The sequence below is a fragment of the Bufo gargarizans genome, chromosome 2, assembly GCF_014858855.1.
Source record: "Bufo gargarizans isolate SCDJY-AF-19 chromosome 2, ASM1485885v1, whole genome shotgun sequence".
Classification (NCBI taxonomy): Eukaryota; Metazoa; Chordata; class Amphibia; order Anura; family Bufonidae; genus Bufo; species Bufo gargarizans.
In genome coordinates, this window is record NC_058081.1 from 561,320,982 (window position 1) to 561,334,236 (window position 13,255).

Below are 13,255 nucleotides of genomic sequence, written 5' to 3' on the forward strand. Positions count from 1 at the left end.
TGATCCTGCACCCGCCTGATCACCATGAAGTACATGTACGTCTCTAATCTTTAAGTTCCGGCCAGATATGACGTACATGTATGTCATGGGTCCTTATGGGGTTAAAATATCATGTTATTTATCCCAGCATTAGAAATGCTGTAAAAAAAATCCTAATTCCAGAACTTGAAATTTTCGGTCACCTCCATCTCACAAAAAACTTTGTTAAAATTATGGAAAAGTATTATTTTTATGACAATTAAAACCAGATGGTGACACACATCCTTTTTTTTCTAATTTGATTTTATTCTAATCTATAAATTTGTATTCTATTTACTGAGCATGATTGACATGTTGACAGAATTTAGGTACCGTATATGCTTTACAGCAGCCACCGTGAACCATAGTTATAATAGTCTTGAGGGGATTCTGGAGTCTGGAAAGGACTTCTATGTGAGAGTTTTCTAGACATAATCTGCACCTCCATCTTGATTGAAGATCTCGGCCGAAATCCCGTGCGTGGTGACGTATGACATCACCACACCGGCCGGCGTGATGACATAATCTTCAGCCGCCCGAGATTTCACTCCAGATCTTCAAGCAAGATGGCGGCGGCTGGCCCATGAATGAACGCGGCATCTGAGGGGTACAATGACGGGGGCGGCAGCTCCCTGTAATTGCAACCGCTGCTAACAAAAAAATGCGCTTTGTGACAGTAATTCGTCACAAAGTACTTTTTTTTTTTTTTTTTTTTATTCGGCGAATCAGCCGACTCGAACTTTTCAATTATTCGCTCATCTCTAAGATGTATATATATTTTTATTAAATGACAGGGAAAACTTTAACCCCTTAGTGCTCAGCCTGTTTTACACCTTAGTGATCATGCAATTTTTTTTACATTTTTTCATTGTTTCATTCCAAAAATTATAATTTTATTGTTTTTCCATTGATGTAGCAGTGTGAGAGCTTGTTTTGTGGGACAAGTTGTAGTTTTTAGTGGCACCATTTTACTGTACATACTCATGGAGTAACTTTTATGAACCCTTTCTGTGGAGAATAATAATAAAAAAAAGCTTTTCTGCCAGCCATTGTTCACATTGCAGCATAAGTAACATGATAACTTTATTCTCTGGTCAGAACAATTACGAAAATAATTCCAAGTATATGTAGACTTTTTTTTAAATTTTGCTAATTTTGCACAATAAAAATGTTTTTGCCTGAACACGTCCCAATATTCTTACATTTTTTTGTCAATATGATTACATTGATTACAATATTACCATATATTTATAGTTTGTTTTTTTACATTTTACTACTTTTGCAGAATAAAAACTATTTTTACCACTTATTAGTTCCACAAGGAGTACAGTGTATTATGTTGTCAATAGACAAACGGACAGGCAATCTATTAGACTGTGCCTTTGGCAGGGCCTAATAGGCATTTACAGAAGACAGACCTGAGAGATTTCATTTGAAGGCCAACTACCATGTAAAGGCACTGTCACCCCATGGTCGTATTCATTAGTGTCAGAGGGAGCACATTCTCTGTGATACAACCTAGCTGTTGCGGTTGCTATTGACTGCAGGATCTATGGGGTTAAACAACTGGGATCGGAGAAACCTTTACCAGGAAACCTTCACCAGGCTAAAACTTGCAACATTATAGAGAGGTGTATATGCTAGTTTAAAGTCTGTTAGTGACCTCTGTAAAAACACATATGGGCAGCCAGTCACTATGAAAATAAAAAATTACCAAACTTCTTAAAAGAAATATGTTTAACATGAAAACTTGATTTACAATAGGTCTCTTTCTCGTGGCACATTCCCTGTAAGCCCATAAGAACAGTTGAAATGAAACCAAGACTTTGCTAATGCTGCATTTGGGACATACGCTCAGCTGCACGATTAACGACTGACACTGAATGTATGTATTCAACTGTATACCTATACGGTAGAAAATAGTACTATGTCTGCATTGACTCTCATTGTAAACCCCCCCCCCCAAAAAAAAAAAACTGTAGTACAAATGCAAGATAAAGGGGGTCAGTCAGCACATCCCAATGCGCGGGTGCAGTAGTGCCAAGGATGGGGGGGGGGGGGGGGGCTGCTCTCACTGCACTCATTGGAAGCCTTTTGGCACCAGGAGAGGTAAAGAGTGGGCTCTCACTGCATTCATTGGAAGCCATCTGGCGCCAGGAGAGTTATAGAGTGGGCTTAGCATGCATGTTGGTACCTGCATTCCCTGGATTTAATGGAGGCTATTATGGCACCAAAATGGTAAAATGCAGAGTGGATCCAGCGTGCATGTGGAACCTGCACTCCCTGAATTTTATGGTCGTTATGCCACATAACAGGTAGTATTTAGTGTTAGGTTCCCGGCTTACAGAGATAGCCTTGACGTTTGGCAGACAGACCCAAATTATTTTGTACAAAATGTATTTGCCAAGAATCTAAAATGTACAAAATAAGCTAGTATTAGTACCAAAAAAAAATGTATATCACTGCTATGTTTTTTTTTTTTGTGGGATCCCCTTTTATTGAGATGGATAGTCAACTACTAAAGTATACCAATATCTGGTTTGGTCCAGTGCTCCTGTCATATACATACTACATCACACACATGACGTGAACGGGGAATTATTAGTCTTCGCTGGTGCAGCCAAACATCAGTTTATAAAGTGAGAATATGAATTATCTTAATCAGGGTTACCAACTGAAAATTTACAGACATTACAGAAACTTTCCAGTCCAGTGTGTTAAGCTGAAGGAACTTACATACAGATCACAGTAAATGCTGCTTATAGATATATATCACTTACAATGTTTTTGAAAATGCCTGTGATTCTTGGTTACGTTCTCCACAAAGAAAAAGAAAGCTGTGGACTCTAATCACAATGTACAAACATTGAGACACTAGAGCTAAATTACAAATTCATGACTACATTGATACTTTCAGAAATTCACAACTGTACAACCCAAATACACATGCTAAGCAGAACATATAATAAATCTAATGTATACAATCTGTATGCTGCTCATTGAACATTCTTATATATCCCTTTATAAGAGAATCTGCTACTTACAGAGAATGATTGTAAAGGAATTTGAGGACATGGCAATATTCGTGTACTGCACACAGACAGCAGATCAACCCTTTGAGATCTCAGCGTTGAATTAGGGAAGTTCTTCTAAAACAAATTACAGGACTGAGTTTCTACTTCCTTTTTGGTGGCATTATGACTCTTCAAAAATTATCTGACAAAATGTTTTATGAATAAATACTGACTCTATCTTAGAGGAGTGAGCTGAATGATCTCATGTGCTGACAATGAAGTGCTATGTGTCCTTTTTGCAGTTACCTGTTTCTTTAAATGGAATAAAGTGGAAATTTACTAAGCTGGTGTGCATGCCTTATACAACATTTATGATATGTTTTAGACACTTCTGGAGCCCCACTAGGTATTTTGTGTTATTGAATGAGGCCACACTTAAGGGCTGTTTCACACGAGCGGATGCTGTGCGTGACATCCGCTCCGTGAATGACAGCCAAGACCCGATGTGGACAGCAGAAGCACGGAGCATTAACATGACTGATGATGCTCCGTGCCTCTCTGTGATCTCTTTACTACGAAATCACTGTGAGATAAAGTTGTCACTGTGATTTCATAGTAAAGAGGTCACAGAGAGGCACGGAGCATTATCAGTCATGTTAATGCTCCGTGCTTCTGCTGTCCCCATCGGGTCTTGGCTGTCATTCACGCAGCGGATGTCACGCACGGCATCCGCTCGTGTGAAACAGCCCTTACACTTACTGCTTGGTTTAAATGTTACAACATGCATCAAAATTTTGCCAGAAAGTAAACCATTCAATAGGTGGTGTAAGGTCAGACATACTTTAAGTGTAAGTGATATATTTGATATATCTTTAGACTGCCTACTTTGAGTTTACATGCTCTAAATATTAGGTAGAATTGATAAATCTGCCTCTGAATCATTTTGCTGAGTGACTGCTCATACATGTACATATTTTACATTGTACTGTATACATGCTGTTCTGTCTTGTACGTTGTCTAGATCAGTGTTTCCCAACCAGTGTGCCTCCAGCTGTTGCAAAACTACAACTCCCAGCATGCCCGGACAGCCTTTGGCTGTGCGGGCATGCTGGGAGGTGTAGTTTTGCAACAGCTGGAGGCACACTGGTTGGGAAACACTGGTCTAGATCAATGGTTCTCAACAAGTTTCATGCAACCGGGTGGGGTAGTAAGGGGGCGGGGGTTCTGTGGGGGGCTTAGGGTTTTTATTTTTTATTTTTTTTTCTGTTTATGGCGCTCACCACATAGGATTTTTTTTTAAATAGTTTGTACTTTTCAGCGATATGTAATATGTTTATTTATTTATTGTTTATTTTATATGTAAAATTGGGAAAGGTGGTGATTTATACTTAATATTTTGGTGTTTTTTTTTTTTTTTTACTTTTTATTTAATGACTATTTCCCCCCTTAGGGGCTAGAACCTGGGATCTTTTCATTCCTTATCTGATTCACCCTGATAGAGCTCTATTAGGATGAATAGGACTTTACACTGTCCCTGCTGCCCTGTGCATAGTACACAAAGCAGCAGCGAGATTACTATGGATTACACTGCTGGGGCTCCGATCAGAAGCTGCCACTGCCACCAATGAGGAGGAGGGGAGAGGGGACCCTGTGGCCACTGCCACCAATGATTTTAATACTGGGGGGGTGCACTGCGCCACCAATGTTTTTAATACTGGGGGGGGGTTGCACTGCGCCACCAATGATAATTAACCTTTAATACAGGCAGGTTCCTGGCACCAGACCTCTGACAGGAAGCTGTGATCAGTGGCAGTTAACCCATCAGGTGCTGCACCCACCTCCTGTATCTGTAGAGGACCTTTAATGGGTCCATACTTTATTAACTAAGTAGCAGGACATGTAGAGCGGCGCCCAGGGATCTCCCTGCACTTACTATTATAACTGTGTGCCGCTCCGTTTGCCCGCTGTGGCCCCCATTACCGTCTCCTGCGCTGTATGCTAATCACTACTATGGGAACACCAGGGAGGAGACATCAGCTTCTCTCCCTGGGCGTTCCTTCTCTCTGGCTGTAGCGCTTTCCAATCGTAGAGCAGAGCATCATAGGTGAGTTTTTTTTTTTCTCTCTGGCTTTGATGCTCAGCGCAGTAATTGGAGAGAGCTACAGCCAGGGAGAATGAACGCCCAGGGAGAGAAGCTGATGTCTCCTCCCTGGTGTTCTGATAGTAGTAATTAGCATACAGCGCAGGAGACGGTAAAGGGGGCCACAGCAGGCGAACGGAGCCGCACCCAGGAATAATAGTAAGTGCAGGGAGATCCCTGGGCGCCGCTGTACATGTCCTGCTACTTAGTTAATAAAGTCCGCACCCATGAAAGGTCCTATGGTTAATTATCATTGGTGGCACAGTGGCCACAGTCACTCCCCTCCTCCGCCTACTCTCTCCTCATTGGTGGCAGCGGCTGGCCGGCATCACAGTTGGAAGGAAGGAACGCTCTCCTACCTTCCCATTGTATGGCCGCCTGCTGTGTGTGATGTGCGCATTGGGCACGCATGTGCCTGGCGTCTCCGCTCCTCTGTATTGCCGCGGCCCGGGAAACAATCTTACAGGGCCCGGTCCTGGGCCGCAGTTGGGGACCGATGATCTAGATGACTAGGCTGCAATAGGGTTGGGCGATATACCGGTATAACGATATACCGCGGTATTAAAAAAACTTCGATATGGCGATATCGCTGTTTCCTAAATACCGCAGTATTTTGTGACATCATAGAAGAGGTCATGTGCGCTGACCGCTTCTAAATATGCGTCCGCGGCCGCCCGCCCCAGCATGAACCGATACGGGACATTTGCAGAGTACTTGTACTCGTGCAAATGTCCCCGATACCCGCTGGCCGCTTGTGGCGGCGCTCTTAGCAGTTCGGCCGGAGTGGGGGAGGGAAGGAATTCTGTGACTCGCATTCCCGGCACCTGACCTCTGAGAGGACTCTGTGATCCGCACAATTAACCCCTCAGGTGATCACAGCATCCTCTCAGAGGTCGGGTGCCGGGAATGTTCTTAAGTCCCTGCATTGGTGGCAGTGGGCAGTGCGCCCCCCTCCCTCCCCAGTATTAATCATTGGAGGCCACAGGGTCGTCCACCCATCATTGGTGGCAGTGGGCAGTGCGCCCCCCCAGTATTAATCATTGGTGGCAGTGGCCACAGGGTCCCCCTCCCATCATTGGTGGCAGTGGGCCCCACTCCCTCCCTCCCCAGTATTAATCATTGAAAGCCACAGGGTCGTCCCCCCATCATTGGTGGCAGTGCCCCCCCTCCCTCCCCAGTATTAATCATTGGAGGCCACAAGGTCGTCCCCCCATCATTGGTGGCAGTGGGCAGTTCCAGTGTAATGCTGGGGCTCCGATCGGTTACCATGGTAGCCAGGATGCTACTGAAGCCCTGGCTGCCATGGTATGTTAGTGAGCATCATTATACTCATGTGCGCCGTGGCCGCCGGGCGCTCCTTCTTCTTGTCGTAGGTCTGTGTGGCGCATTGCTAATGCTATAAGCATTAGCAATGCGCCGCACAGACAGAAGAAGGAGCGCCCGGCGGCCACGGCACACGTGAGTATAATGCTGCTACCACTGCCACCAGACCTTAAACCTGCATTTACAGTTCACCAGAACCATTCTGAGAGTCCTAGCCTGCCCCTAAATTATCGGACAATATACGAATTTCTGTATTCACTTGTATGTATTCTCCGCTCCAAAGTGGGCACCCTTTTCATGTCCCTTGAGGGCCACTCTTCGGGCCACTCTTCGGGCCAGGCTACTGGGTATCACTATTTGCCATCTTTCTTTCAGATCAGTAGGTAGAAACCCCCTCCGGTGCATGATTCCATTTCGGATTCGTAGCGGATCCCACTGCTGCAGCAGCTTCCATCCATCATAGGCCAGTCTTCACCCAATGTTTGATCTTATTTAAGTCAGGATCATCATCTTGCACTTGAGCTCTATTCTTCTTCAGCAGCCTTTCCCAGCAACACCGTGTTAATGGTGGCCACCCCACTTGAACTGGCCACGGGTGACGGCTGAGGCACTCTGCCAAGATCGGGTATCTCAGTCCCTTCATCCTCTTGGTCCACCTCACCTGCTAGGACTTCCCAGGTGACTCTGGACAGTGCATCCGCATTTGCGTCTTTACCGACAAGGTATTTGATGGTATAATCAAACTTCGCCAGCCTTGCCATCCATCTCTGTTCCAAGGCGCCTAGCTTCACATTCTGCAGGTGAGCCAATGGGTTATTGTCTGTCCTTACTAGGACCTGTGCTCCGGTGAGATACCCTGAAAACTTTTGAGTCATTGTCCAGACCAGCGCCAACAACTCAAGTTTGAAGGAGCTATAATTTTCCGGATTGCGCTCAGAGTTCTGTAAGGATCGACTAGAATACGCAATGACTTGTTCCTGCCCATCTTGATCTTGGGCTAGTACTGCTCTCAATCCATGCAGACTTCCATCCCTGTTGAGTGTGAATGGTCTGTCATACTGCGCATATGCCAGGATGGGAGCACTAATCAGGGCTTTCCTCAACTCGTCAAACGCTTGCTGCTGAGGAAGTCCCCATGATATGGGTCGTGTCTTCGGACCCTGGGCGGTCCCTCAAGAGTTTGTGTGGTGATCTTCACAAAGCCTTTTATAAATCTAAGATCATACCCAGCTAATCCTAGGAATGCTTTCACTTCTCGAAGCGTCTTTTATGTTGCGGCCACTTACTCACTGCCTCTATCTTACTCTCCTCAGGACGAACTTCCTCAGCTGATACGTGTCCCATAAACTCTAGGCTTGTTTGAAAAAGATGACACTTCCTCGGTTTGACTTTAAGACCATGAGCACGGAGCCTACTTAACACTTGCCATAATCTTCTCAAATGTTCTTCAAACGTAGGAGCATGGACTAGAATCGACTCAAAGTTTAGTTCACCCAGATCAGAATCGACTCAAAGTTCAGTTCAGTCAGACAGTGTTCCATTAGGCGTTGAAATGTACCCGGAGCATTCGTCAGCCCAAAGGGCATTCTGTTGAACTCGTACAGCCCCATGGGTAGGATAAAGGCTGTCTTCTGTCTCTGCCACAGGTACTTGCCAGTAACCACTCGCCCAAGTCCAAAGTTGAGAAATACATGGCCCGTTGTAATAACATCAATGACTCTTCAATCCTGGGCAGGGAAAAGTGTCCTTTACTGTTGCAGCGTTTAACTTTCAATGATCCACACAGAATCGCAAGGACCCATCCTTCTTCTGCACCAAGACCACTGGGGCAGCCCACGGACTTTTGCTCTCCTTTACCACTCTACTGTCTAACATCTGTGACAGCATCGTCTTCACTTCTTGGTAGAGGGTAGGTGGGATCTTCCGGTACCTCTCTCGAATTGGGGGAGTATCCGCAGTCGGTATTTCATGTTCTATAGCCGTTGTGCACCCGAAGTACTCTTCACACCGGGAAAAGGTAGATTGAAACTCCCATAGTGCTGCTTCAATCTTCTCCATTTGTTCAGTGGGAAATTGGTTCGCATCAATCTCCATTTGCTCCAAGATCCGCTGGCCATTCCACTCCGGCGTGGGTTCCTCCACCAAGTTCTGGTCCACTGCCAACGTCCCGTCATTTTCAACAGCCCGTAGGGCGAATTGGCTACCTGCGAGTGGTTCTCCTTGCAGCACATATAACTCAGCCACTTTTTCCCCAGCATGGAAGGTAACTTCAATTGTCGTGTATGTTGACACACCGGACTAACACATGGCCCTCCATTACTGTCACAATGGTCCTGGCGACCACTGGGCTCCGTCCGGCTTCCGATACGCCTAGAGGCTCTACCTTGCATCCTCACAACTGTGCATTGAAAGCCTTGTTAAATGTATATTGTTGTCATTTTCCATGTTTACCAGCAGGTGGCAGCCATGTTCTGGCAAGGAGCTAAGTTCAGTGTTTCTAGGCTGGAATAGTTCCTTCCAGTTTAGCTCCCCCTCTGTGAGCAGAGTGGCTTATGCCTCATGGGGAGAGAAGGAAGTTAGAGTGAGTGTTCCAGCCACCCCTGCTAGTGGAAGGCTGTGCGTATAGGAGGTCCCAGATATAGGGATGCAAAGCCAGGATCTTGTCTCGGCTGAGACATTGATCAAATCCCCAGCCTGAGAACTTCAGCCTCAGCTGAAAGAAGCAAGCAGACACCTCCAGTTCCAGGAAGAAGCATACCCTGTGAAGCTAACTGTGAGTCAAGTTCCGGAGACCCAGGAGAAGCCATATTTCTCTTCAGCTAGTCAGTCCTCTATCTAGCAGAAGATAGAAAGTGCAGAAGCCAAATTCCTGCCACAGTATAGAGCTACAAAGCAGACGTCCTTTCCTGCAAAGCTCCAGGTACATGAGAGAGCAGAAGATAAATTCCTGCCAACCATTTCCAATACCTGCTAGGACCAAAGACTAATACTGTATCTTGCTTGGATGAAAGTTACTCTCAGTAAAGACAAGTTTAAACTTTACCAAAGGTCTGGATCTCAATTTCTGCTGCAAATTCCTCTATTACTCCTACTAGCACTACACTCAATTTATTGCAAGTGAGCCAGGAGCCAAGAGTCCAGCCATACCCAGGTAGGAGACATCGTTGACACCATTACCACTACCATACAGAGACGTTACACCACTCTGGCATTCCTAAACTGGTATGTGAGTTACAACACCTTAAAGGGCCCTGTGTTAGTACCCTGCGCACGCTGCAATTGGCGTCACAAACAAACTATAGACTATCACCTACACCTGACCTAGCCATTGCATAATTTGGAGTTAGAGTGCATACCCCGGTCCAGCTCATTGCACATCCGTATCATCTTCTCCTCTCAGTGAGGTACAGTACAGGCTCCCACCAGCTTATCTTCAGGGGTGCTTTTGCAGATACCGCACGTCCAGATTAACCTCTGGAATGCCCTCTGGGTAGGCTTGTGGGAAGTCGTTTTCTTCCAATAGCTCGGGCCCTGCTTTGTAAACATGAGCTGGTCCAGTTCCCGCAGGACATTCCTCCCCAATACAACGGGAGCTCCACACCGAGCCAGTTTCTCTACAAGCACCACCCTCTCTTGCCGGCATCTTGTCCGCATAGCTTCATTCTCATCCATGCCACTCTGAACACGGGTATAGCGGTCTGATTTACCGCCGTCAGCTTGATCACAGTTCCCTTGTCAGACCTTATCAGGTGACCGAAGGGTCTTTCAAAGAACTCCACTGGCATCGTGGTTACTTCTGATCTGGTGTCTATAAGACATCCCACCATCTGTTCTTCAATTTGCACTTTTAGGGCTTTTGTCACCAGGTCCCGGGGGTCGTTAGGGGTACCCTGGCAACTGGCCTCCCTCGCAGTGTGCCCGACTACCGCAAGGGGTTTCCATTTAACGGCGGCTGTTCTTGATGCAGGACCCTTTGTGGGCATTGACGGGAGATATGTCCTCTTTCTCTGCAAATCCTACACTGCGGCCCCCTCATTTTCCGGTCCCTTGGAAGACCACACAACTGTGCCTCTGCGGATGGTGCAAGGCCGGCCAAATGCATGGTAGAGTCTCTCAGTCTAGCCCCTTGAGTTGATCGATATAGAGGGGGACCCATGGGGGTTGCACTCCTTTGCCAGTAATCAGGCTGAACTGGGGCCATTGATGGGGCCCTAACTGTGCAAACTGTCTCTGAATTTCTCCCAGGGATGCATTAAGTGCCTACACTGTCTCTCGCAGATATCCCCCCCCCCCCCCCCATCAGAGGGAGTCCTTAGACTTCCTACAGCCTGCATCCTCACTGTGTAAGCTTCATATGCTTTTTCTTTGTCCCGGGCACAGCCTCAGCTTGTATCTTCTGAAACTGCAATGTAGCATCCACCAGGATACGCTCCCTAAGAGGCTGACGAAGAAGAGGGCTGCGCAATCCAAGAACAAACTGATCCCGGAGGATTTGATCTCCATTTCCAAGCACGTTGGCACCACTGGCCTAACAAAGATAACACACCAACCAGGCTCTGGACGAGAGACAGGGGAAGGGTCACCTCCTAGCTTATCCCTGACCTCTTTCCCTGCACTGCTCAGCCCACAGCAGACCTTGAAGGTAGGTGTGCTAGTGTCCTCCAGCCTGGGCTAACAAAAACCTTGAACTCCCTAAGATGGTAAGTGGGGAGATAGGAACAGTCTGCTCGCACAGAACCTGGATGGACAAGAAGACACAAACAACCGAACTAGCAATGACACTTATCTCTGAGAGCAGGAACTGACAGCCAACCTTCCCTCCAAGCTTCCCAGACCAGAATGAACAGTATAATCCGCTCAGGACACTGGGCAGTGTGCTATTTAAACTAAAGACCCCACCCAGTGCACCTGAGAGAGGCGGATCCAGCACGGCTCCAAAGCAATCACTAAACTCGTGCTGCTATCCTGGCTGACCTCCGCACATCGTCAGAGTGGGGCATGACACCTCTCTCTTCTGTATATGGGCCCAGATCTCTTGGATGGCGTTAGCAATCTGGAGAATCGTCTCTTCACGCTGGAAGCGAGTGAAGAAGCAGGACCTAAGGGAGCCAGTACCGGATGTTTCTCCGTCAATAGACTAGAGTATCGAGAATATAGCATCCAGTGTCTTCCTTTTCTCTTCTGGATGCAGCATGACAGTGCGTCTAGCATCCCCTTCAAGGGCGTTCAGCGCCACATCTGATTGTAGATCCGAAGCCAAATTGTACAACCTGAAGGTGCTTTTAAGATGTGCGGCCCAGTCTTCTAACAGTATATTTTGGCCGCACTAGCTGGCTCAACATTGCTCCTGCGGGCAAACACATGGTCAGAGCTACCCCCACAGCAGGAGGGGTGATGGGGGCCATGGCTGGAGCCGCCTCGGAATCTGTCGGGTTCTGCATGGCGATCAATGTACCCTGCTCGCAGCGCCAAATGAAAGAGGACCGAGGGCTGGGTCCACAGGTACAGAGAGTACATGATGCCACACAGACAACGGTTCTGACCCAACTGTAAAGTTTACTGAACAGTAGTAATGGATAAGTGGCTAGGCATATATTTACAACAAAGTGTGACTCGGCAGAGCCACACCTACAGTTCTTACACTCCAGCACAAACCAGACTGCCAGCCACGTGTTTCCTGGGACCGACGCTACAAGTGTCTTCCTTAGGGCTGGTGTCCGTTTCCCCTGTGAGGCGCTGTGTTATTGGGTTTGGAATGGGAGGTAAAGGGGGAACGACTCGACAATACACTGGTCAAGTTCAACCAAGGGATAGATGGGGACGCGAATCCCAGAAGGAAGTGAGACTCAGATTTCTACACATTTTCATAAGCATTAATGTTATTTACTTTTAGAAATTTATCTAAACCCTTTTTAAAACTGACCACTGTTCCTGCTATGACCACGTCCTGAGGAAGTCTGTTCCACAGATTCACAGTTCTTACAATAAAGAAGCTGTCACGGCAGGGAGCAGGGAAAACCCCCCACCGTGCAATGGCAGTGGCTGCAACGCCAGATAGCAGGGCACAGGAAGCTGGTCACCACCTAAAGTAACCCTGAGCTCTCCCTAGACTCCTAGCGCATGAGCCGCCTCAGATTGTAAGGGGGCTCATGCTCACGAACCTAGGACCCTACTGTCCCTGTAATGCCCTAGGCCTAATGAAAGGGCAGAGACCACCCATTCATCCTACACCACAGATGAAAAGGTGTCTCCAGAGGCCCAGTGGCAGACAGGAAGCAAGACCATGGGATAAACAGTACGGCAGGTAAGTTACACAGCAACATAACTATGCTATCCACACTTACCTGCCGTAGCCAAGATGGTATGCGGCTCCAGGCTGGGAAACCCACAGTCTTGTCTTCGCTTAAACCCCTCCGGGAAAGCACGCCCCTTTCGGAGCCAAAACACCACCAGAAAACCTCCATACACCAACCACACCAATACAACATACACCAGGTGGGGGAGGAAAACAGAGACACACCAGAGGGGACACACAGCCAGGGCAAGGAAACAATATAATAAATAAGTGTGACTCACACAGACACAAAGACATACCGCCAGGGAGCAGAGCTCCTACTGACCACAGGCTCCAACACACCAAGATATAAAGAGGCCTGAGTTCACACCCACCACACCTAGCAGACACAACTAAATTAACCCTGTGGCAACCAAAACGGGGAAAACACCAACTAAAGGAAAGTGTACGCGCAAACAGCAAACT

General features: G+C 47.0%; 1 protein-coding gene across 1 annotated transcript in view; it reads right to left on the bottom strand.

The window, feature by feature from the left end:
- LOC122928624 overlaps window positions 1-12,863 on the bottom strand; it is a 104,280-nt gene extending 91,417 nt beyond the window's left edge. Inside the window, exons 1-2 of the mRNA XM_044281640.1 lie at window positions 12,840-12,863; window positions 3,063-3,167 (exon numbers count right to left, since the gene is read on the bottom strand). Of these exons, the coding sequence (XP_044137575.1) occupies window positions 3,063-3,093 (31 nt within the window). The 5' untranslated portion in view covers window positions 3,094-3,167; window positions 12,840-12,863. The remainder of the gene's footprint in view (window positions 1-3,062; window positions 3,168-12,839) is intronic.
- Between the last annotated feature and the right edge of the window lie 392 nt (window positions 12,864-13,255).